The sequence below is a fragment of the Rhamphochromis longiceps genome, linkage group LG12 (assembly GCF_057381845.1).
Source record: "Rhamphochromis longiceps isolate RC_006_pf linkage group LG12, R_longiceps_female_GT1.1, whole genome shotgun sequence".
In the NCBI taxonomy this organism is placed as follows: domain Eukaryota; kingdom Metazoa; phylum Chordata; class Actinopteri; order Cichliformes; family Cichlidae; genus Rhamphochromis; species Rhamphochromis longiceps.
The window spans coordinates 20101616-20127665 of NC_140568.1; the positions used below are offsets into that span (position 1 = coordinate 20101616).

The 26050-nt window shown below is 38.9% G+C and overlaps 2 protein-coding genes across 3 annotated transcripts in view; both read right to left on the minus strand.

Moving 5' to 3' along the window:
- Positions 1 to 8724, minus strand: part of gapvd1 (GTPase activating protein and VPS9 domains 1) — a 30561-nt gene extending 21837 nt beyond the window's left edge. For both annotated transcript variants that reach the window (XM_085425113.1, XM_085425114.1), the window contains exon 1: positions 8578 to 8724. The gene's annotated coding sequence lies outside the window, so the exon portion shown is untranslated. The remainder of the gene's footprint in view (positions 1 to 8577) is intronic.
- A 3094-nt stretch (positions 8725 to 11818) lies between these two features.
- On the minus strand, positions 11819 to 23875 carry unm_hu7912 (un-named hu7912). The gene is made up of 2 exons (XM_085425115.1): positions 23663 to 23875; positions 11819 to 16460 (listed from the first exon to the last, which is right to left on the minus strand). The coding sequence occupies exon 2, from the start codon at positions 16406 to 16408 to the stop codon at positions 13199 to 13201; it is 3210 nt and encodes a 1069-aa protein (XP_085281241.1). The 5' UTR covers positions 16409 to 16460; positions 23663 to 23875; the 3' UTR covers positions 11819 to 13198.
- Positions 23876 to 26050: the final 2175 nt, after the last annotated feature.

Genomic DNA, 26050 nt, shown 5'->3' on the forward strand with positions numbered 1-26050 from the left:
TTCGAAGCACATCTGTCCTGCGTGCTGCACAACAACATTGAATATTTAGTATTTACTGCTGTTTACACTTAGCTAGATTAATGCGATGGTGTTGTGTTTAGTATGTTGCTTTGTTTTTTTTTTTTGTCTTTTTTTGCTTGTTTTCTATTCTTCTCTCAACAGGTGATCCAGGAGATTTTTTTTTCTCCCCCCCTTTCTCACTGTCCCTCTCCCCTTCTGTTTTTCCTTTCCTTCCTCTTTCTTTCTCCCTTTCCTATCCCTCACTCATGTCTGTCCCGTCTGTAACATCTGAAAATAAAATATAATGGGACAGGCGAAAAAAAAAAAAAAAAAAAAAAAAAAAGAGTATTGAGGTCCAAATTTCAATGCACAGTGTGCCAGTACACAATGGCTATGACCAGAGACCCAGTTCACAACACCAGTGATGAACCTCCACTCAAATTTGGGTTATTTTGAAATAAGTTTATGTTTGACCTCTGTGTGTTTTCAGATCCTTGGTTAAATAATTGCAGAGTACACAGTACAGGTAGCCCTAACAGAACTTTCAACAGTCCTAAAAGTGGTCCAAAGATGCACAAGGGGTTGACCTTGAAGGAGAAAATTTTAACTCTGTTTCTTTTTTCCCCTCATGGGCAGATTCCCAGAAAATTAAGATCACACCACATACTACATTGTTCATGATGGTTACATCATACAAGGAAAATGATCATTTGCATTCAGTGTGTTTTGAAGACTGGCCCAGTGACAACTGCAAAAGCAGGCTTTGTCACAAGCTCTGGGACGCGCTACAGAGCAGAAAATGCAAATCATTCTTCCTTTGCCACTCATACACAGCCAAAACACATAATCCAAGCAGAATGCGTGAAATTTGAATGATTTCTTCCTTAATTCTATCCACAAAAGCCTCTTTGTGTGTGGTTGCAAACATTTAAAAAAACGATTAAAATAAGGAGTTTAGGCACTGGGAGGAGAAGAAGAATAAGACTAATGGAAAAAACTGCCTTAAAAGCAGGAACGACTGCAGGGCAGCGTCACTGCTCGGAAGATAACAGACAACTACAACATTAGAGCTGATACACCAAGCAAATCAAATTGGTTATGCAGACATAATGATTGGCTTTACATTGAATTCCCATGGCAAAGAACAAACAGCGATTCTTTTACTTCACTATTCATCATTTTTATGTTTACATTTTTCATTAAAAGCAGCATTATAACATTATGTGACTATATATAGTCAAATGGTAAAAATGGCTGATTAGAAACACCAAAGAAATGAATAAAGTAGTGGTGTCAGCGTCGTTAAAATGACGTTAACGTCATAACCGCATTAACGCGGCAAATCTCCGTTAGCGCGTTAACGTAGATCGCCCCGTGCGTGGGGCTGCACGGCAATAACGCATTAACGAGCTACCCGCTCTAATGCATTAACAAGCTACCCGCGCTAACGTGCAGCCCCACGCACAGGGCGATCCACGTTAACTCGCTAACGGAGATTTGCTGCGTTAATGCGGTTATGACGTCATTTTAATGAGATTAACACTGACAGCACTAGAATAAAGACATTTATTATTATTATTCTTTGCAAGCAACATATTTTGTGTATAAGAAGTAGTAATCAATTGTAAGCTCTATTATTATAACTTCTTGATGAACACTTATTTACAGACATGCATGCCATTAGATTCCAGTCACCCCAGCACGTCACTGTACTAAAAATTGTTTAGCATAATGTAGTTACAAACAATATACATGTAACGTAGACATAATGTCAACAACGCGTGTCTGCATAACCTAGATGTGATGTTGTTGTTTGTTTTGAAACCAGCTTTACACATCTAAAAAAATAAAATAAAATAAATTCCCCACTCGCCCTGCAGGCGATCTCTATCCCTTCAAGCTCGGGCCCTCTAACAGATGCCTAGGACTGTGCTCTTTGGACAGAGATCTCAGATGTTGTTCCAGGGATGACACTCCCCCAGTGTGGAGGTCACTGCCCTGAGTGCTCCAATTACCATAGCGACTACTGTTGCCTTCCCCCTCCACAGCTTCCCAAGCTCTTCTCTCAGCCCTTGGTACTTCTCCAGCTTCTCGTGTTCCTTCCTCCTGATGTCGCTATCACTCGGTATAGATACATCTGTCACTAGGGGTGTTTTCCTCTGTTTGTCCACCACTCCTATGTCTTGTTAGTTAGCCATCACCAGTTTGTCTGTATATAAAAGTCCTACAGGATCTTAGCTTGGCAATTCCTGAGGAGTCAGCTGAATGTGAAGAACAAGATCTGGGCAATCAACATGCCTGTGATCAGATACCCCACTGTGATGATAAGCTGGCCAAAGGAGGAGATAGAAGCTACTAGGGGTGGGCGGTATAAACGGTATACGGTAGAAACGATATAAATTTGGCCAACGGTAGAGATTTTGACTATACCGCTCTACCGCGATAGAGCATGTTGATGGTGTCATCAAGCTGCACCTGTTTTGGTCGAAAGCATTACAGCGGCTGCAAACAACATCATCTGCAAATTATGCCGGGCGACAGTAATAGCAAAGAGACGAAGCACTTTTGAAATATGGGGAAAACCAAAAACTGCGTTTCCTCCACTTCCGTACCATTGATTCATTAATGCTGAATTCTCTCGCAGCTGCTCTATTCCCATGTTGTTGCAGTATATTAATGACCAACCTCGTATTGTGGATGGATTATCTCAGTTGTTCTCCTGACTGAAGTTTGGTCCCTTTATAGCATCCTGCCATGCAATTGCATTTGTCCCTAACCACCAGAAACCTTCACGTTAACTTTTATCGAGTGGAAAAAAGTTAGCGTTCATCCTTCAGCTTCACTGTGCTAATGTTATGCTAACGTAACTGTTTTGCTAGCGATCACGTAGGACATCATTATATACCAGCTAGCCCAACTTCAGTAACCCTACAAAAGTCACTGCTGTTTAGTTTTCTGTCTTCATTTATGTTGGAAGTGATAGCAGAGCTGTACGTTTTAATTTTTGATATAGCAAGTCAAAACATTAAGTGGAAACTAGCGAGCTAACTTCCTGCTAACTTCTAACTCCGTTGAATTTAATAAATTCTGTTTTCATGGATGCCTGGATGTTAAACTTAATTTTTACACCTGGTAGAGCAGCAACGCTCATCATTTTATTAAAGATGAAAGAATTTAGACAGCTTTTAACTCTCAGTGATGCCACATAGGGCTGTGCGATTTGACCAAAATCTCATATCCCGAAAAAAGAATTCTATCGTCCTGATAGCGATATAAATCACAAAAATGTAACAAGTTCTGTAAATTCTGTGAATCTCGGGCAGCTCGACTTGCATGAAGTGTTTCCAGCTGCGCGTCATGTAGCTGGAGTCGAGTGTTTTAACCGATGCATGAAACGATACATTTTTAGACATAAGTTGTAACAGCCTCAGTTTTCTTTATGAGTATTTATTACACAGGGTGCTGCGGGGAAAAGCCTGTTCTAACGTTTGAGTCTAAGGTCTATTTTTTAGCACCTGGCGGCTCTTTTTTACTTCTCATCCATAAATAATCTGCTCTTTCACGTGATTCAGTTTATTTTGAAAAGTCTCAACAGGATCTTGAGCTTTATTGTGAAAGGTTTATGTGGAACATAAACAAGCGGACACGCGATGGTGTTACCATCGTTGTTGCTAACCATAACGCATAAAAACAGGCGCTTGTCCGTCCGTAGTGTGGTTACATTAAATATAAGAGAAATAGAGAACTTTAAGAAATTAATATAGCCAGTACAGTGTCCATCAAAACGATGAAAAAAAATATTGCCGTAAACAGTTTACTTTAAATGAAACGATAGACGTTTTTATATCGTCATCCGATATATATCGTTATATCGAATAGGGCTGGGCTATATCATACCGTTCACGGTAATACCGGTGTAATTTTGGGCAACGATAGGAAAATGAAATATCGCGATAGAATATGGGTAAAATGCGCATGCGCAGTGCCTTTGTTTACATACGCACATGGCGGCGACGCAGAATGAGAAGAGCGAAAGTGGATCGTTAAATTAAACGGATGAACCAGAATTGGTTTGTAAAAATGCTGCAACTCCAGTGGTGTGGAACTGGTTTAGCTTTTGTCCGTCAGATATACAACAAAGCACTATTTTTGGTAGCGCATGCTAGCGGGCCGTCGTTATTATCGTGTTGTTTGGAAAATACGGCATACTTAAAATCAATCCTTTGATTTTTCTGAAAATCGACAGTGCCCCTTATAATCCCGTGTGCCTTTTGACCTCGAAACGATTTTATGTCGTACACGGCACTAAAAAAATCTGTCACATGTTTTAGTACGACTTTGCTAAGCTACGAAGCTGCACAGCTTGATGGATTGTCGGAGCATTACGGCTATCGTAGGCAGGCGCCACACGGAGTGATACGTACTGTGCTTCAACATAATATTACCATATTGTGTGTGTATAACCTCTTTTTAAGTTTTGTGGATATTATACATGGTTATGCTGAGGATATGTCGGCCAATTTCCACTGGAAATGCCTTTTGGTTAAATTGTCAGCAAGGAATTTGCACTATTACATTTTTATATAACTTTAATGTACATAAAAAACAGCTGCTTGTTTAAGTGAAAATACATTGATAGGGTTTTTTGCACTAATAAAGTTGTGGAGTTGTAAAGCATTTTGTCTAGTGTCAATTATATCGTCAGTTATATCGTTATCGCAAATTTTCAAATGTATATTGTGATAAATATTTTTGGTCATATCACCCTGCTCTAATATCGAACAGCCCTAATGCCACAGTGTTCGTTTGACTTTGGGACCTGAAGAAGACGGAGTTTTGGACCCAGATTACTTCGCAAGCAGCCGTAATGTTCCGGCAATCCATCAAGCGGTGCGCCTTCATAGCTTACCAAAGTCGTACTAAAACATTTTTTGACAGATTTCTGCGTGCCGTGTATCACATAAAATCGGTTTCAGGTCAGTAAGCACAACCAGAATTCATACATAAGGCACACTGTTGATTTTTGAGAAAAATTAAAGGATTTTAAGTGTGCCTTATAGTGTGTAAAATACGTTATACAGAAGAAAAGAATATATCGCGATATATATCGTTACCACACATGCTTCTAATTATACCGTGATATGGATATAGGCCATATCGCCCAGCCCTTGAAGCTACTGACATCAACACAAGCTCCTTACAATGCATGGAGGGTTTCACCCCAAGTCTGCCAGCCTGAGTCTGCACATTAAGCAGGAAGAAGAAGACCAAGGAGTAGTCACTGTCAGTACCAATCTCTACTTTCAATCATCTCTCTATTTTCTCTATTAATTAACAAATTGTGTTATTTATAAAATGTCAAATATTAATGATCAGTGTGAACTAAGGCTTCAGATGTTGTGCTTATCAACATAAAGGCTAAAAAAAACAACAACAACAGAAAAACCCACATCAGTCAGCCGTTAAGCTTTGGAAATGACCAAAATGATTAACCAATGATTAGTAAAAAAGGTGCCAATCATTTCCAAACTTTACCATAGTCCAGTGGTTACAGAAAGGCTTATCCATTTTGTGATGTTGAATTTTCCCGTTCCACTACTGATGATACTAATACATTGGAACAACAAATCCCTGGTTGGGTCTTTATTGTACTGTAAACTGCTCTAGATTTTGGACCTTTGTAAATTAACAGATCAGAATAATAAAGACAAAAAAGTCATTTTCTCTCAGTTCAAAAGTCATTTCAGATCTGAACGTAAGTCACTGACAGGTAATTCCCATATGGAAAAGATATATATAAATCTTATAAAGTTTTTATCTGTCTTGTATGAAACTTGTATGAAAAGCATACAAGAGGGAAAACACATATAAGATCCCTTGAAAAATTATATAATGAAACTTGTATGTTTTGTATACTTACTAAAAACATATATGATTTACTCATGAAAGTGGCCACTTTCATGAGTAAATCATATATGTTTTTATTATTTCTTTTCCATATGGGATTGGCTTACAAGCACACTTATGGCGCACTTCCACTGAGCCGCTCATCTTCTTGAATAAGCACATTCCTCACATATTTGGACAGAAGTGAAAAAGCAACTAGGCTTTTAAGTGTCTAGCAGAGAGGTTTACTGCCATTTGCCACAGCCTCATGTGCATGCGAGCGTCAATACAATCCACAGAGTAGAGCTACCTGGTGAGTCAGTCATGGAGAGCACAGAGGAACTCTAAAGCAGAAGAGAAACCAAACAACAGACACTGAGGGAAGGCTTAATCTTCAACTCTGTAAGCTGCATGTGAGAATAAAAGTCGTGGCAGGACAGCCACTGAAATCTGTTAACATGAGTCACGAGAGGACCGAGTGTTCACTCATAACATCTCTAAACGCCTTAATTTATTATCAATGCCAGGGCAAGTCTAGGGGAAAAAAAAACTTCTGATGGTGCTTATTAAATGAAGGAGGATAATGTGAGCAGAAGTTAAGTAGGTTGTGGTGAAGAAAATACTCATAGGGGAAAATAGAAGACAGGGAGCAAAAAGCAAACCAAGGAGCTAACTGAAATGACTCATTAGCAAAACTCCATCTTGATAACAATAATAATACAATGCCACACCACAATACAATAAATAAATAAATCTCTCATTGTTCTTGCTTTTTTCTCCAGATTTATTTTTCTCATTCGGTTACACAGATATTATTGATAAATTATTGTCTTAAAAGGGGCTGTATCAAGACACCACCGTTAGCGTGGACAATGTTCTGGGACTTATTCTGCGCTTCCTACTTCTAGTAAATATCTCAGCATCGGAGTAAAGGTGTTTGGATCACAGCCCACTCCACCCACTACATGAGCGCACACACAAACCAACAGAACTGAGTGTTTTTTTTATTTATAGATTTAAAGGATTTCACTTTCCACAAAAGGTATCTGCGGTCCCGAGCAAACATCCTCTTCACACTTCCCTTTCTCAGAATTTCTTACACTGCTCAGCAGGCAGATAGTGTACAGAAAATATGTGAGGCTTACGGGTGACCTTTCTCAGCATTTTTCCTGAACCTCAATCCTTTCTGAAGGAGTAAAAACTAACCGTTCGCTGCAGGTTTGGCCAATTTAACCAGCACACACTTTATTAATGCATCAGGACAAGAACTGATGAAACACGAAATGAAACGGAGCAAGAATAAAAGTAAACATCACCTGAGGGGTGGCTGCAGATCATTGTATTACAACAAATTTATAATAATAATAATAATGATTATTATCATTATTATTATTATTATTATTATCTGGATTAACTAACAATGACTCCCCACTGCTGCCTGCTTGCTTTACTATTGAGCATTTTGAGCAACAAATTTGAATGGACTGTAGCTGAGGTTTCAGACTGAAAAACTTGAACCTTGGTCAGGCACTTTGTAGTCACAAATACAGAGGAATAAAGTCCTGTTTGCTGAGCCTCAGTCAGATCTGAATCACATTCAATTTTTAGTAAAGACTTAAACTGAAAGTGACTACTGAGGCTATAAACAAAAAAGCATGACGTGATGAGCAATATGGGAGTTATGGGCTTAGATAACTAAGGACGTGGAAACTGTAGCTCTAGTTATTTTACAGGTGCTAAGACTTTACTGCACTGTACTGTACAACAAATACGTGTATGTTTGTGTTGTGATTTTTGTCATTAAGCTTAACCTTGGGGGGGAAAAAATTACAACTTTTTTTTAAAGACATAACACACGACAAGGAGCAACGTTTCACATTTTGCAATTGGCAACGAACAGGCTGAATTAAATTTGAGTTAACCGGCTTCATTTTTTGTAATCTACCAGTAATTACTATAATGATAACGGACAAAACCGAGCGATAATTACTTATTGCCAGAAACATGTACCGCTTATTTGAATAGTCGTGTTCAATGACAACATGCTTCTGATATCCTAAGGCCTAACAAGCCTTAACGTTACAAACATCATGTTTGTACCTATGTTTTTACGTTACTTTAGACACCGCACCCACTTTTCTCAGTGAGTGGGTGAAAGCATATCTAACACAAAATCTGAATAAAACATGTACATTTTCTAACTGCCGTGCATTTGTGTGTTTATAGTGTCCTTGATTTGATGCTGTTTCCACTCCTGAGATTTGGCCAAGCAGCCAGCAGATCGAGATGGGTAATGTTAATGCCCGTAAACGCCTGCTCCATTAACTTGTAGTAGATCACCACAAGACGACCCGGGAATCATATCAATTAAACCATATGACCGGTATTTGCCAGCTAAAAGCTATGAAGGAAAGTGGAACAAGGGGCACCCAGGTGTCACACTGCTTCCAGTAAAGACGAACTTGCGAATGCACTGATTTGTGGGACGCGGAAAGAAAGTAGCCCTGTGAACTGGCTAATTTTGTAGTAGCCTGCTAATGTTAACCAAGTTAAACTGGGCTAACGTTTGCGAGCAGGTCAAGCTAATGATGAGCTAGCCCGATAGCTACGTTAGCTTAGCTTTAGGCTGCAAGCTCCTGAGTGGACCAAATGTGAACAACAATACGCGTTACCATAAAATCAGTCACTTACCAAACGTAATTAGTCCGTACTAATTGTTCCCACCTCCTCTAAACACAGCTGATCATAAGATTTCTCGAGTCAGTCAAGTGTTTGTTGGCGGTTAGCGGTCTCACACTGCCTTCTTCATTAGCGAACGCTGCTGTCATTTACTGTCATCACGAGGAGACCTGCGCAACGCGCATGCGCAAAAGGAAGCATTTGGGTCGTTAAAGGGACATTTCACGCTAAAATAGAAAACATGTTTAAACATCAGGTTTCCTGGAAATTAAGGAGGTTTAAACCTTCCTCTTGTGGTACCTTTCCGTTACTATCTCTTATGTTAACTGATCGGTTTTGACCCGTGTCCTAAATCAACCAAAGAATATCCTCAAAACAATGGTTTACCATGCAGTTTGATTGTTAGTTACCTTGTTAGGCTTCCTTATCCATGAAAAGACTGGTTTTAATATTTTTCTTGTAGCTCCCAGGCCCTTTCTTTTTACAGCATATCTCGTTTCCATTCTAAAAAATTTTTTAAAATAAAAGGGTGTTATGTTACCTTACTATCGTTGACAGGTAATGGAACACACACACACACACACAAACACACACACACATATATATATATATATATATATATATATATATATATATATATTAGTTTTAATATTATAAAAAAATATTATAATATTATAAGCGGTATCACAGGTCCTTCCTCACAGCAGCTGCGAGGTTGCAGTCCAGAAAACATATCGAGGACTTGATGTTTTCCTTGTTTTTTCTCAGGGATGCCACTCGCAGGTTTGCTTCTTTAAATCTTCCTGTCGTCTTCAATTCGATGCATAGCTGGTTTTTGCATCACATCCCATTATGTCGTATTTGCCTGAATTGCTGGGCATGTATTGCCAGAAGGAGCATTTCCCATGGAAAGGGGCAAAACATTCATACTGTTATGTCTGGGCCTGGGTTGAATTTCAGTGAAATGAGCCTCGCCCATCCAAGAGATATCACCACTTTTGGATTTGTTTGTTTCAGCAGGAGCAGCTTCAGCAACTGTGACCTCCTCACCAGATTCATCAGTTGTATCCGTGTCCTCTGGTTGATAATTATATCCTTCTTCTTCTCATAAAGAGCTTGGCTTATTGTAGAATTCTTTCTGCATGATGCAAACTTGAAGTCACCAAAATGAGTCGGTCTTACATGTAGATCTCAGTTTGGATGACCTTTTCAGTGAAGCAGTAAGAATAAAAGGGGTTGTTTATTTAGGGAAGGAGACAAAGCGTTAAAGAGAGTAGCTTCTAACTGAGTTAGTGAGCTCACAGTGTGTTTATGACTTTAGCTTTAGCACTACTGTTTTATAATGTTATATCATAACTGGGTCTAAACCAACCCCAACAATAAAAAAGTCATAATTTTCACCAGCGCATTTCATTATATAATTTAGTTTTATTGTTTTACTTTGTTTAAATAGAAATTCTGACAAAGTCAAAAAGCCTTGATACAATAAACAAATTTAAAAGGTACTTTTATGCATTTTATAACCTAAAAATGGGCTGGTCCTGACTATAACACAGGAGGATTTGTATTTAAATAGGCACACATTATATCCCAAATATTTATTTTTTATGCACATATTATGTGTCTCTTTATGGATAACCAAGTGACATTTAAATTGTTTATATATAGTTATATGGAAGCATGGTTATTATCATATTTACATAATATGTTCATCTCTGTAATAAGGTTTTTTTTATGCAGAATACGGAAAATACTTTGGATTAAATCTGTTCGGATCCTTTTTCAAATGTGTATTTAACACGCAACTGATGTTTTGCTTTATTTTATTTGTGAAAGCAAAACTTGATGTACCATTAACACTGCCGTAAAGCTGTGTATGGGACATGATATGAACACTAGAAAAATATGATGTTGTCATCTAATCAGAGCTGAAACATAGTCGTTTCTCCATAATTTCTCAAAACACAAGTTCATAGTTCTGAACGTGCATTTTCCAAAACAAGTTGTGAATCAAACAACTACAGGTAACCAAAAGCTACCCAAAGAGCTGTAACTCATATGTCACAGAGGCTATTTAAAATAGTAATGTTAAGGATTTATACCTCCAACTTAACTGGACATGTACCATCAGTTGTTCAGAACCTCGTGAAGTATGTTTTACTCCCCACAGCATCAGTACCATTGAATCCTAATATTTTTGTTTTTTTATACACACACCGAATGTCCTTTTATGAATGATGTATCAGTAGTGGTTTACTTGTTGCTGTTTTTTTATTATTATTTTATAATGCTAAGTCAGTGGAGCCTGCAGCTGAACTGTCAGTCCCTTCCCCAGTAGTGCTCCCCTGAATCTGCCCTCTCAAATCCATTATCTCCTAGTTTAACAGAACTTCAGGGCTGCTACCACAAGCGTTAGCATGAAATAAACTGAAATGCATTCAATTAATATGAGAGATCCCACCTGGAGGATGAACTCCTGATGTCTTGCTCTCTACCATCGACACTCCTTCACATTGCCATTTCCCCCAAGACCTGCAGATGTCACTGTCGAGATGTTTAGATCAGAATGTACACTTTCCCAAAAAATAAGTGAAATTTTATTTTAATAAAACAAAACAAAATCTCTGGGGAATGTTTCCAGCACCTCGTTCAGTCTATGCCATGACTTATTAAGGCAAAAGGGGGTACAACCTAGTAATTAATAGGTCACTATTGTACCTAATGATGTGAATGAATGTATGCATATATAATTTTTACCCATACTTAAAGTTTATCTGGTTGACATGTGCATAACCATTGTAATTAATGATACCCGAGGCCTTTAAATGGTATTCAATTTCATACTTGCTCATATTCCATGTGTGAGCCACCACTGGACAAAAGAGTGATGAGTTTCCTACACTGCCTTTTGTACTGTATGTCATGTATGTGTATTAAGTATTAGTTTATCAGCACCAAAGCTGACTTAGATGTCACGTGACAAAGGTGAGAGCATCACCTTTTAAATTTAAAGTCATTTTATGAAAGTTTGACCTTACTTGACCTTGAAAGAGGTCAGAGGTCAAATGTGATATATTTTACTTTTTATAAGTTGCCAATACCAACTTTGTATTTCGACCAATACATGCATTGCTCCACAAGGTGGAGCTCTAATAATATAAAAAGGAGACAACATGACGAGAACTGTATTTATTTAATCTTGTGCCTTTATATAAAGTATCCCATGAAGAAAAATTCAAAGCCATGAGGTCACTCATTTACTTCCATTTATTATAGATTCATATATATATTTATATATACGTGTGTTATAAACATCACAAAATAGAAACTTGAGGAAGGTCTTGCACAAAGATATAATCAAGTAAAAGGGCAACCTTAGATTAGTCAACAATGGCATTGGAAGCAGGCTTATCATCTGGGGTCAGTGCTGCAGCGCTGTTAGGAACATTCTTATCTCGTAATTTGTGTAAGTGCAAATAGTCTTTGCAGCTCTTGGCTCAAAGGAATTATTAAGTGTTTATAATAAAATAGGATTTTACAATATAGATGTTAAGGTTGCTCTTTTATTGCATATGATTTAATTAGGAACATACTGTGGTATTAGTTACAATAAGGTCTCAAGTTCATGATGTTCAAATGATCTAATATTCAATATATATACCTCTTACATTTCTATGCATCAAATGGTATCTTGTTAACATAATAAATTTAATCATAAGCAATATCAATATTAAAATACCTTAAATATAAATAACATGCTTTGAGCAAAAATAATTATTCATTTACACTGGTAGTTTAAACAACCTAATTCTACAGCTCTAAACCCTTTAGAAATAGCTAACCCTATACATTGCTTTGTGTCAAATGCATTTTTTTTGTTTTCGACTGAAGGCCACTTTCAAACAAAGCAATTTATACAAGAATGACATCAAGTCTTTTCACAAGATGAAATAAGTTCCAACTAAATCGTGAATGGAGTGGGAAAACAACCGGCGGTCTGATTGTACTCCTTTATCTATGAAACAATGACTAATATAATTTTTTTTAAAAACCCACACATCTACAGCATATCAAGGAAATAATACTTAAATACTAATAAACAACAGTTGTAATCTTACAACCACTGTAACAAGATATAAATATATGATTTAGCATTTGTTGGAGAAATTAATAGTGGATGACTGTTACAATATGAAACCTGGCTTTGCACACTATTATGTGTAGGCAATGAAATGTGCACTTAATAAATACTGTGTGCTTCATAAATTGTCTGCAGAGACTGCACAATCATACATGTTCACATCTTAAACACCTGGATAACTGGAGAGCTTGCCTAGTCTACATGCAGGCTATTAACTGTTTAACTGTTCTGTGGGCAACGGGATCAAAACAAGCCAAAAACAACATGTCACAAGTGTGTGTGTTTATGCGTGTGAGTTTTGTGTATCTGTGGCAACAGACAGAAGTGAGAGATAGATAGATGATAGAGAGAGAGAGCGAGAGAGAGAGAGCGGCTGGTCACATACTGTATATACATCTATTTCCAAATCAATATTTAGTTTGCTAAATCACACAATTTATTTCCAGTATATACATTTAGCTGACATCATTATCGTTACTAATTAGTGCTATGCTATATGATATCATCCAAGAGATGGGGGGTGCCCACCCAGTCTAATGTTCTTGGCTCGGATGCTGCCATGATCATGCACATAAACTGTTTCCCTGTTCTCTTATCTATTGGGTATATAGTAGTAGGAGTAAACCTTTTGTTGCTTTCCACAAACTCACACAGCTGATTATAGATTTTGGGGTACTCATGGCGAAGGAAAACTCCTCTGGTCCTGAGCTCACGCTGGATATTGACAAAGCAGACCTCTCGAGCTTTCCTTCCCTCCTCCCCCTCCTTGTCAATGTCTGGTGTGCCCGGAGGGGGAGTGAGGATGAGCGTTTCCATTTCGCTATCCTTCTTGAGTACCTTTTTGTCAGGGCTTGAGGAGGCTAAGGACACCTTTGCATATTTTCGAACTGTTGGTGTTTGGACCCTTGGCGAAGGTCTGTTAGGCACTAGTTCACCAACAGCGATGGATACATTCAAAAGGAAACATTCATTGGGGTCATACTCATGACCTGCTTGCTGCAGTTCCTTGCAGTACTCTCCTAGGTTGTCCTTGAAGCCATCCAGCTCTCTGAGAGATAAGTATGTGGGAGACATGAGGAGGCTCTCAAGCCCAACTTGCAGGAAGTTGTCAGCTGTCTCTGGATTAGCAAAACCCAGAAAGAGGACGCCTCTGCCTCTGGAGAGATAGCCAGCTTTAGCAACTCGTGAGAAGGCTTTGTGGATCTCTGTATTCTCTCTGCAAAACTTAAGAGTGTGTCGACACACACTACTGACACGACCATACAGGCACGTCTCTTTGTGGATCTCCCAGTCGTCCCGGCGACAATTTCGTGAGCAGTAGAAGGTGTAGCAACTGTGACAAGACTTGAAATACAGGCAGGCGTTGAACATATTCTCAATCCGGCTGCATTTCTTATTAGCACACACCATAGTGTCATCTTCATCAGTGCTGTGGTCTGGAGAGCACTCTTCTGCACTTCTTTGTAAAGCATCACACCCACTATCGGGGTCTTTGATGGTGTCGGGGCTGGATTTGGAGGAGGGGAGCTGGGTGTTCAGACATCCTAAGTTCTCGTGCCCAGACAAACCCCTGTCTTTCTCATCATCTTCAGTGATTAGCTGTTTTAGCTGGTCTAAAAGGTCTTCACTGGACTTTCTGCTAGTTGGTGGTTTGTAGTCAACGACCAAATCAGCTAAGAGTTCATCCAGCTGCTCTAGGCTCTGCTGCAGGGAGAAGTTGTTATGTTTCCTATCTTTGGTAATGTCTGTTGCATTAGATGGCTGCTTCGGATGAGCTTCTCTGGGAGATGGTGTTTTTTCATCATCCAGTGTATCCCAGCTAACAGAGTGGACATCACGTCGCCGGCTGTTGCCTGCACATAGGTCATTGTCAGTTATGGTGATCTCTGGAGTTACAAACCAATGTCCACTCTTGCTATTCTTCCACGGATTGCTTGAACCCCTCTCTAGAGAGTTTTCAGACAGTGACAGGGCAGCGTAGCGTCTCGGTGAACTTGATAGGTTAAGAATGACAGGTTGAGATGTAACATCAGAGGATGTGCCGTTCCTTGCTTGGTAAAACAAATTTTCATAACTTCGTCCACGTGGCACTGACTGGTCTCTGTCATGACGTGGATAGAGAATATTGTCCCAAGACTTTGAATGGTTTTTGATTTCTGCTCCAAGGCGACTTGTCTCTGTACAGCTATTGGGAAACCACGGGGGTATGCTGGAGTCTTGTCTTACTCTTGGTGGCGTGTGCTGAGAGGACTGATTAGAGTAACCAGATATGCTTGAGCGATACCAGTCATCTGAAAAGGCCTGAGACATTCGAGGGCGTCGACGACCCTCTGTATGGTATGGCCTTGATGAAAAGTACTGCTCCATAGGAGAGCTAAATGGTTTGGAGTAAACAAACCTTGAGTTATTCATATGATACGGATTGAAGCGGTTGTCCTCACCATAGTAAGATCTAGACAGTGGAGTTTGAGAAAAGTATGAACTTGCCTCACTTGTGGAGTAAGGCCTGCCGTATACAGAATGTGCAGGCTCTCTAGGAAAGTTGTCTGCGTAATACGACCTGACAGGAAGGGTGTGAACCCATCGAGTCCTTGGATCGTACTGACTGGTCACTGTACTACCATGACTGGTTAGACTGGACCGATCATCCTGAAAGTAAGCTCTAGAGTAGGGATGCACTGGATAACGGACTGCATCCTCGGTATAGAAAAACTTGGTTGGTATGTTAGGATTTGAGTAAGCTCTTTGTTCTTGAGTCAGATATGGTGCTGTTGGTGATGGCATTCTGTGCATGTCTAGATGCTGGTAAGAGATAGGAGACATACTGGTAGTGTAATGGTACCCCTGTCTAAAATCTCCACTATAGCACTCACTTGGAGTAGGCGTTGGTGAGGAGACCATCTGTCGAGGCACATACAAACCTCTGCTGCTACTGGCCTGAGAGTATCTCTGCCAAAGGTGGTCAGGACGCACACTGGGAACCTGCCTTGATGTGTGCTGCAGTACAGCAGCATCTGGCTTGATGTCCACACGGCACCTAACATGAGGGGTTACAGCAGGTTTATCTGACTTGTCCTCCTCAAAACAGTCTGATACATAGAGGGGGGCATGAGGCTGCAGTTTGATAGGATGCACCTCATTCAAAAAAGGCCTGTTTGATGAGTAGGAATCTCGCACTGTTTCAGAAGTCCTCAAGGTATCTGATGCAGCCTGAGGTGCATCCCTCCCCTTCCTGGTCCCTGGGGGAGACACTGAAATGGGTACAGGAGTGAGAGTAGCCTTAATCCTGGGAGCACTTTTAGACCTGGATCTCTTTTTTGAATCTGACCACGTAAGATTGCTGGTTTTGTCTTGGGTGCTGTGCTGCTGAAACTGCCTGGTGTTAAACAGATCTGGAGATGAAAAGCGAAGATGTCCCGGTTGATCCAATCCATTCCACGCAAGATCTTTATTTAATGTCTGATGCTCGGGCCTTTTGTAAGGATACTCCATCGAGGAAGAGAGGGTCTGTGGGTCATCCAGTGACTCAATGAAGTCAAAACTACGGCAGTGTCTTTTGTTGATGATTTCTGATTTATCAATCATTTTCAAGTCACATTGCTGGTTGGAGTGTAGAGAAATGGAGGGGTCAGTGATGGGATTTAGATTTATGTCCTGATACAGAGTTGATGCCAGTATATCAGGGGGATGTGTCCGAGTCATCTTAAAGAAACTTCAATGATCTCCATTCAGTGTGATTCAAGATCAACACAGCCTGGGGAAAGAAAAGAGATGGAGCATAATCAGCGTTATTGTTTTCTCTGCCATAGGAAGGCTTACGCACCCATGTTGGCGGTTGCTGGTCTCAACCCATCCAAAAGTGTGCTTTGCCAAACCAATCAAAAGTTCATTATAAAAAGAAAAAACAAACTTTTTTAGCCAATGACAAAATACAACTGTTTCTAACTTCTGATTGGATGGACAGCCTACAGCCCACCTCAAAAGTTGCCCACTACCCGCTTCCTTTTCTCATCTGATCTCATATAATGGGAAATAAATGAAAATGTAAAAACTAAAGAAGAGATGTTGTGACTTTTAATATTGTATAATTTGCTTCCAAGAGGACACTCTGCAACTTACCTGATGGCAACATGTTTGGAACACCACAAAAACAACAATCAGCTGATCCAAGCAGAGTCGGGCAGAGTGTAAACAACTAATCCATGCCTTGCTGTGACATTAAAACGAGGTCATTTTTAAACTGCAATGTCATATTATCTTAGTAAGACCTTATAAATAACTACACATAAAAATGCTAGTGAAATCTGTTGATGTTTTGTGGGTCTGAAAGGACAAAAACATTTCCTTTCAGATTTTTAAATCCTCAAATATCAGAATTGGTCTTAAAAATCCCTCAGTCAGGCTCTATTTAGAAAAACAAAGGTTGACTTCGGTTAGCATTGCTGCTATACCAAATGTGCCGACAGTGTCAACGCCAAGAATGATGAGAATTTTTCTAAAGAGTGGTGAACAGACCACTCATGAATTGAGACTTTTTAAGTGTCTTCAACATATTACAGTACTGTTCTAGAAACAGTGTATAGTATATTGTATTGGTGCCACAAAGTTAGGAAGAATCAGTCCACAAAATCTGGATCCATTCTTCCAAACTTTGTCACAAGAGGAGATTATTTAGGTTATTTAATGCTTTAATTGTGGAGTTGTATTTTTTAAATTGTTATTATTTCTTTTATGGTGACATTAAAATGTTATGTACTCTACGTGTTTGACTAAAGAATGAGCCTATATGACTAAAAGTAAATAAAGGCTCCCACCTATGCAAAAATAATGAATAATCATAATTCTAGGGCATACCATCAAACTGCTAGCTTGATATAGTAGGTCTTCAACTAGCTGAGAAGTTGGGAAGTAATGCACTAGCTTCTAACAACGGAAAGTTTGTTTATTCTCAACTTGCACATTTTCACTCTCTTTCTGTGTAAACCATGTTGGAAAAGTAAAGGTCAACATGCTGAGCTTCAGGAGTGAGGAGCAACCCCATAGCTAACAGCAGTGTAGTTTACAAAGCTCTTATTTAATACTGTTAATGTAGTTATCAAATGCCAATATCTCACTGAGGGCTAATGAAGGTGAACTGCCTTACACTCCCACTTGTGGCCTACTGCACGTGATGCCTTCTTGCCCCACAGTGGCTCCACTTTACCATTAAAGGCTTGCAGCATGCTGCCTTCTGCTGCAGCTAATTAAGAAGGCAGTTTTGAGGGACAAGCCCTATTTTTTAAGACTGAACAAGTGTCTCTGAGAGCAGAATTATCCCTCAGAATATGCACTATGCAAATACATTTCACCAGTCCCAGGGGCAATATATAACAGAAGCAGAGCAGGCTCTGACCACCTGCAACAATGATATTGTAAACGAGGAGTCCAGAGCATGAATAATTAGCATCACGCGATTTTTAGGTTCCCAGACTACGATCCAGCTTCCACATCCACTGATGACCACGGATAAATTTACTAAAATATAACCATCTATGTCGTTCCTCTTACACACTAAAGCATAGTCAATACAACAAACAGTTTAGAGAGCACTACAAAGATGTCACTTTTCTACCTACTCAGATCTGCCTCAGACTTTAATTTGCCTTCATCCCACTCATTTTGTTATTTCCAAAATAGACATTGCGCATTCTCACTTTCCCCTTGTTATCCTGCCCACTAACTGGAAATGGGCTGACCTTCCTAAAATTCTGCGTTACTCATATCAAGGGTAGATATGAACTCGTGACTCTTGATGTTAATAATGCTGCCAAAATTAGAACTGCTGAGGAGCATGAGTTCAGGGCAGATTTTACAGATGATGTGAGAAATGACACTGGGCACAGAATAAACCCAAGTACACCTCACAAAGGGTTTCAACTTATATATATATTATATTATATATATGTTTATAATGCATATAGTTTGCTTTTCAAAACCTTGATTTATCCAAATATCACAGATCAATGTGAAAGATGAGATTATTCTTTTTTGTAATTTTAATTATACATATATATATATAAACTTCACAAACTCTGTAATCATAGTTTGGTTGTTGGCGATGCATATAAGAATTAACCCTTTAATAGTTACATTTCAGGTCTCTAATATTAGCTATATAAACCTTTACTTGGTGTAGTATTTTATATTTTATATAGAAATCTTGTTGTAACTTACAGATGTTATATCTTTTCTAAAAATGGAAAAGCCACAATTTCAACTTTGGTAATATTTTTCCATAAATGGAATTCTTTCATAAACTATTTCATCTTCTTTGATATCTTTCAGTTGCATCTTACTCAAATTCCTTCATGTTTATGAATGTAAAGAATCATTTTTTGAGTGAACCATAACCCCTATCAGCAACTGTCTGGCACATACAATCCAGTTTTGAGATCCCTTCCCGCCTTAACGCCCATTTGATCTTAGAACTGAAGAAGCTTCTTGGAGGAGAGGTGAAACATCTTTAAGAAACTTAAAGAAGTCCAGTCCAAGGTCCTTAGATCAGTGTTTCCCAACCTTTTGGAGCCACGGCACATTTTTCACATTAGAGAAATCACGCGGCACTACACCAAACAACAAGGTCACAAAAAGCAGATTGATCATTTTTCCCTGCGCACCAGGTATAGAGGAATTGGCTTGGTTTGTCCCCAGCACTACTCATGCTAGGGCTTTCATCTGGGTTGGAATTTTCTCCAGGACGCAGGTCAGATAGACTACTTTTTCTTTCCAAATATTTATCTATTAATATTACGCGCTGTGTCATCTCACAGCATGACTATTATTAGAGAGGGTAGTTGTACTGCCCTCTATTGGAAGAGAATGTAATTGTTCTGCACGTTACGCCGATCGCTTAGAGTACTAATCAGGTGGAACCAGGTAATGTTCCACCATCTTCCACCTAATCATTTCTCACGGCATACCTATGTGCCACAGCACAGTAGTTGGAAAACACTGCCTTAGATTACCATGACCTGGACTGAACCTACACAGACATTTTAAAAGGCTACGAAATCTAAAATGTGTTCATCTACTGGAATTATAATCATCATTTTCAGTAATTTGTAATAGCTTAGTAGTTGTATTTTTCATTTTATAGAATATATTATTTGTTTCCTATACATAGAAAATGTTTTGGTGTTGTTGTCCAAGTCATGGTAAAAGAACTACTGTATATCTAACTGTATATCATTCTTTTAGGGCATTGTATGAATATTAAAAAGATGAACTTTAGATGCAAGCTACAGCTGACAGATGCGGTTCCTAGCATGGTACTAAACGAAAAGGTCCTGCTGAATGAGTGGGTTGCATTCATAATACAAGCAATTTAATCACACCAAACAGACCTCGAGGTTTGTTTAAGCCTTAAAGGGATTTTCTTAGTTTAAATATATGGGTGGCTCCATGCGTGCAAATCGTCTTCAGTCAGAAACTCTGGAGAAGACTTTGGTATGGCTTATATCCTCTGCTGGCTAAGAACTCTACCTCCAGCTCAGTCTGGCGGCTGCTGTTGCCCTCACAGCCCCTCATCAGACTGCAGATGCTGAGAGAGTGTTATCAGCACTAATGTTGAATTACAGTTTGACAGATGAATGAAGCTATAACATCTATAATATAAACCCTGTGGTGGTCTGGTCTATTTGACAGTCTGTTAAGCTGAGAAATAAACAATCCTTTCCCAGAATGAAGAATTCCTTTAAAATCTGTTTTATTTTTACTTGATGAAATCTTCACATACATTTTTAAATAAATCTAGGAATTCCCTCCCTTTGTCCTTCATGGTTTTTTTTTCATTTTCAAACGAGTTGAAGTAAACAATAATTTTAAAAGGTAAGTCTGTTTATGTGTTTTATTTGTGCAAATTAAGATAATCCAGATTAAATGTCCTTTGAAATGTTAATTGTAAAGGACAAAATGCTAAATTAGCAAACTGAGTTTCTTACTATACTGCATTTTAGATATTTTAAATACATAAAATGTTTATATATTTTCCAAGTAAATCTAAGGAATTAGGGCTGTTCGATATAACGATATATATCGGATGACGATATAAAAACGTCTATCGTTTCATTTTACGCTATCGTTTGTTTCGTGGTGTCGCAAAATAAACTGTTTACGGCAATATTTTTTCACGGTTTTGATGGTCACTGTAGTGGCTATATTAATTTCTTAAAGTTCTCTCTTTCTCTTATTTTTAATATAACCACACTACGGACGGACAAGCGCCTGTTTTACGACAACGACGGTAACACCATCACGTGTCCGCTTGTTTATTTTCCACATAAACCTTTCACAATAAAGCTCAAGATCCTGTTGAGACTTTTCAAAATAAACTGAACCACGTGAAAGAGTATGCAGAGTGTTTACGGATGAGAAGAAAAAAAAAGAGCCGTCAGGTGCTAAAAAATAAACCTTAGACTCAAACGTTAGAACAGGCTTTCCCCCGCAACACTTCACGCAAGTCGAGCTGCCCGAGATTCACAGAGTTTACAGAAAATTTTTAATTTTTGTGATTTATATCGTTATCGGACGATAGATGTCTTATATTGGGATATGAGATTTTGGTCATATCGCACAGCCCTATAAGGAACTACTTCCAATATGTGTAAGGGTGAGTAGATATAAATGTAACATAAGCTTAAAAGACTAACCCAATTAGAAAATTTCAGGCCAACAGCCACAACTTAAAGCTCACTGATTACTAAGATTACTGAAATATAAATGAAATACAGCAATGTACATGCTTATGTCGCCTTTCTGTAGCAAGTATTACGTTAGCATAACTATGTAAAGAAAGCTGCTCTGAATATTTTCCAATAAATAACAGACAACTTTGACGAATCTCTGATTAAAGAACAACCAAAACATTTTGTTGTTTTTGTTTATTTGGGGTTTTTTTTAAGGCCTCTGGAGAGTATTATGGACAAAATGTTCCAACAATGGGTTTTTATGTGTCACACACACACACGGGCTTTCTTGTTGGCACTCACCCACAAGCCAACCCTGAGTTACCATCTGTTCATCATGACGAGAGAGGCCTGACCAGCCATCTCTGTCATGTCTCCACAACACACCTAAATATCACGTCTGTTCACAACAAACCCCGACACACACAAGCGAACGCATACACCGCTATTCACTGATTTTCATGGTTTGTTGCGTTCATTGTCACATTGTAAAGCACAAATATGAATATTTTTCTACTTTTAATATGCAGGAATAGCTATAGTTATATATACTAATTAAAATAGGGTTTCTCAGATTTACAGACAGGAAAATCCAGTGGTTAACAGACAACAACAACCAATCACAGACATTTAGGGGTTTAGTTAAATATTTCATTATGTTTGACCATATGAAGCCATTTGTAGTAAAAACTACTGCACCTAGTGTGACTACTATAACAGTAAAACATGTTTTGTAATGTTGAGAAAAGCTTTGTTCTTCTTTACATAGCGGGTTAGATAGTACCACGCGATCTCTTCCGGCATGACTGGGACCACTGTCTTGAATGCTGAATGTCAGTGTAACACAACTGCGATTGTCAGACTAGCTCTTGTTTTAATTTATTACAAATAAATTACCAATGTCCTATTAATGATAAATCTAGAAATGATTTTTTCCTATTTAGTGCCACTAAATAGGAAAAAATGTTGAACCTAGCTTCCAATCTTTCTATCCTTAAAAATCTAAATAAATACTTTTAAGGAGGGGCTTGCAAAAACTAAGGCCTTGTTGAGCTCTAGTTTTATTATTATAGCACTGTTATTATCATTATTATTAACATTTAGTGAGCATTCCAATGCCCAAATTTGACTCAAACAAGGACACAGCTTTAATCCTTTAATGGATATGGATGAACAGTGCTCATCAAATTATGTCGTTTCCCGATATTGGTAAAACAGCCTTACAAAACTGATCCCCAAAGTAATGCTAGAGCATTCAACTGCACAGGAGATGCAAAAGAAAATTTAAAAAGAAATTGTGCTGCATATAATTTTGAAGGTTGACAGTAACTTTAGGTCTCTCGCTGACACATCTGTTAACCAGAATATTGCTTCCAAATCGCACTGATCCAGGAGGAAAGAGGGAAGATTTGTGTTTTGGAATTTCAGGATGGGACAGGACATCTTGACTCAGTGAATCCACAAATTCCTTCCTCTGTCTTCACGGACTAAGCTTTCTCCTTAATAGAGAGACTCCACTTTAGCACAAGTAGAAAAACCACATGCCACATACTGTCTCCATGGCTACGGCACACAGCAAAGAATCCATTAAATGCTCCTGCAGTTGCACACTGAGAGCAAAATCTCAGCCTGAGGAGAAAAAAACATCAACTGATAATCGATGCAAACATGCGTGTGAGTAGATCGACCTGTGCTACTTGATTTTAAAGGATGTAACAGTAATTTTACATAACAGCCTATTCATAGAGCCAAAGGCTGTACTGCATGGTATTAGGCTTTACGTTTCTTATATAAAGCTAAATGTTCTGTATGCAGTCCAGAATTAATCTGAGATCAAATCCATTTGTTTGCCATATTAAAGAGTAACAAAAAGCAACTTTAAAGACTGCATTCTTTCCTTTTCTATCACAATCGTGCTGCAGATTTTCCTGAAACCTCCCGCGCCCAAACCCAAAGCAAGACGCATTGAGCCTCGAAGCCTTACCAAACATTTGCTCTGATACACTCGGGCAAATCTTTTTATTTTGGTGCGGCACGGACGGCCCTCCATCCTTTGTTGGTGACCTAACGCCTTTGAGTCCGGAATGACATCATTAAAAAGAAATAAAACATAAATACTGAAGCAGCCACGGGGTTCAAATCAGGACGGAGCCCACGGAGAAGGCTAAAGAGGGGGAGTTCGAACAAGTTTGTTGCGGTAAATGTTTCGAGAGTAAACGACGGGCCTTCTTACCGTCTCGCCAGTGAGTACATGGCATGCGGTGGACATGGCGAAGCGGCAGCCTTGCTCTCCGTGTGGGTACGGCGTTAGCCCCGCTGCACCTGCTGTGCGCCTGCCGGAGCCCGACACCTGTCCTTCATGCCCATTTCACATGTTGTGCGCTTCACCCCGCGATGCTTCTGTGTGTATGTGCGTTTGCCAGTGATGGAGGAGGTGGTGTGTCTGAGCCTGCGCTTGTGCGCGTGCCTCTGGGGGCGTGGTTGTGCGTGTTTTTGTGAGGAAGGGAGGGGTGGTGCTGAGGGAGCTGGGGGCATGTGGCAGTTCGAGCCTCGGAGCAGCACCGCGGTGTCGCTGCGTATCTGAGTCCCTTAAAGGCCTTTGCAGGGGCATTTCCGGGGGTTTCTGCGCTCTGCAGTCACTGATGCTCATCGTGGAGGGAAAGCAGAGATGACAGCTACATTTGTACAGTTTTCAGACGTAGTTTAAGATCAACTTGGATTTCCCGTGGTTCTTGACGTAACTTCTGTTGCTCCTCTCATATTGATGGTCATGAGGTAGAGAAAAAATAGTCCTGTAATTGGGACAACTGACTTTTTTATTTCTTTCTTAATCGCCTTGTTGTTTAGGGAAAATAGTGGAAAAACGTCCCCTGTAATTTTTTAAACCCCAAGGTGACATTTTCAGACAGCTTTCAGGTATTCAGTCCGTTAGAATGTATGGTACAGGGTGGCATCAGGTAATAGCATTTGACCGGCCTTATTCTGCAAATGTCAACCCTGTGGATGTGAAAAACCGCATTTCTATAAAGTCACAAATCCTCTAATTAAAAATTATTGCAGCCTAGTTTCTCCTTTATTATCTGAAGTTTCTTGGCAATGCCTTGATTCAGTCAAATGTCCCCTATTGATTTTAGATCTTTGCTGTTGCAGGCATCCGCTCTGCTTTTAATATTAGACTTAAAACTTTCCTTTTTGATAAATCGTATAATGAGGGCTGGTCAATGGTCAATGGTCAATGGTAACTTTATTGTCCCTGACGGGAAATTGATTCGCAGTATGTCAAAACAAACAACAAACATACAACCAACACATCACGTACACTCATTAAAAAAAATACTATAATATAATATAAGCCTGATAAAACAACCTAGATTTTCCATCAAAAAAAGTGCAATGTGCAATGGCAACAACACTTACAATTTAGTGTTGTTAATTAAGATAATAGCACTAGGTACAAACGACAATTTGTGTCGCTTTGTCTTCATTGCAGTCATTTTATAACGACGACCTGATGGAAGCAGTTGAAAATCGTTAAAGAGAGGATGATCTGAACACAACAGGACAGAGGTTGCCTTCCTCAGCACCTGCCTGTTATAAAAGTCCACAAGCTGGACCTGAGACCTCCCTGAAATCTTGCTCGCCACTTTAACCAGATTGTTAAGTCTGGTCTTATTATCCATGGACATACTACCGTACCAAGCAATGATACAGAAAGTTAAAACAGATTCAATAAAACTTTTATAAAAGAGAGTCATCATTTCAGATGAAACATTAAAACCTCTCAACCTCCTTAAAAAGTATAGTCTTTGTTGGGCCTTTTTCACTGTAGCAGCAAGATGTGACTCAAAGGACAGGGTCTTATCAAGAACAACTCCCAAATACTTGTAACTATCCACCATTTCGATGGCTGCACCATTTACCACTGTAAGCGCAGGATGAGGGGATGACTTCCTGAAATCAATAACCATGTCCTTGGTTTTCAAGGTGTTAATCATTAAGAAGGACTGATCACACCATGAAACACACCATGGATCAGGTGACCCTGAATTAGGGCTGCTCGATTATGGCAAAAATGATAATCACGATTATTTTCACTGAAATTGAGATCTCGATTATTTGACGATATTTATTTAACCCTTTAAGACCTACTATAGAACCAAGTCCGCCAGAGCTTATATTATTTTTTTACATGTTGTAGTGCCATTTGTGGGAGCATTTCAAGTTGCTATACAACTGTTATAGCCCATATTTTAATAATATGTATGCATTGAGTCCATAGTAACTACATTAATTGCAAAAAAGTGCAATAAACTACAAAAAAATTGAAAACCTTTTTGGGGGTTTTTTTTACATATATTTCTACTTGGAGAAATTTAAGAGGTTTATCCCTCAAAACTTTAAATACAAAAAAGTTTCAAAAAATAGTTTACAACAACAGGAAATTTATTTTGAGTGTCTTCATAGTTTTATTTTGGAGATACAGCAATTTTTATATACACTGCAGGAAAAACGAAAAAACAAGCCTATGATGCAAATTTGCAAAGAAAACAGCATGTGCATCAAAATAACCTATTTCCAGCAGTGCAATTCGAGTTCTAAGCATCCCAGAAATTATTCAGAA

Bases quoted from the DNA above. Each gene is read 5' to 3' on its own strand.
- unm_hu7912 (XM_085425115.1), bottom strand. From the start codon at position 16,408: ATGACTCGGACACATCCCCCTGATATACTGGCATCAACTCTGTATCAG.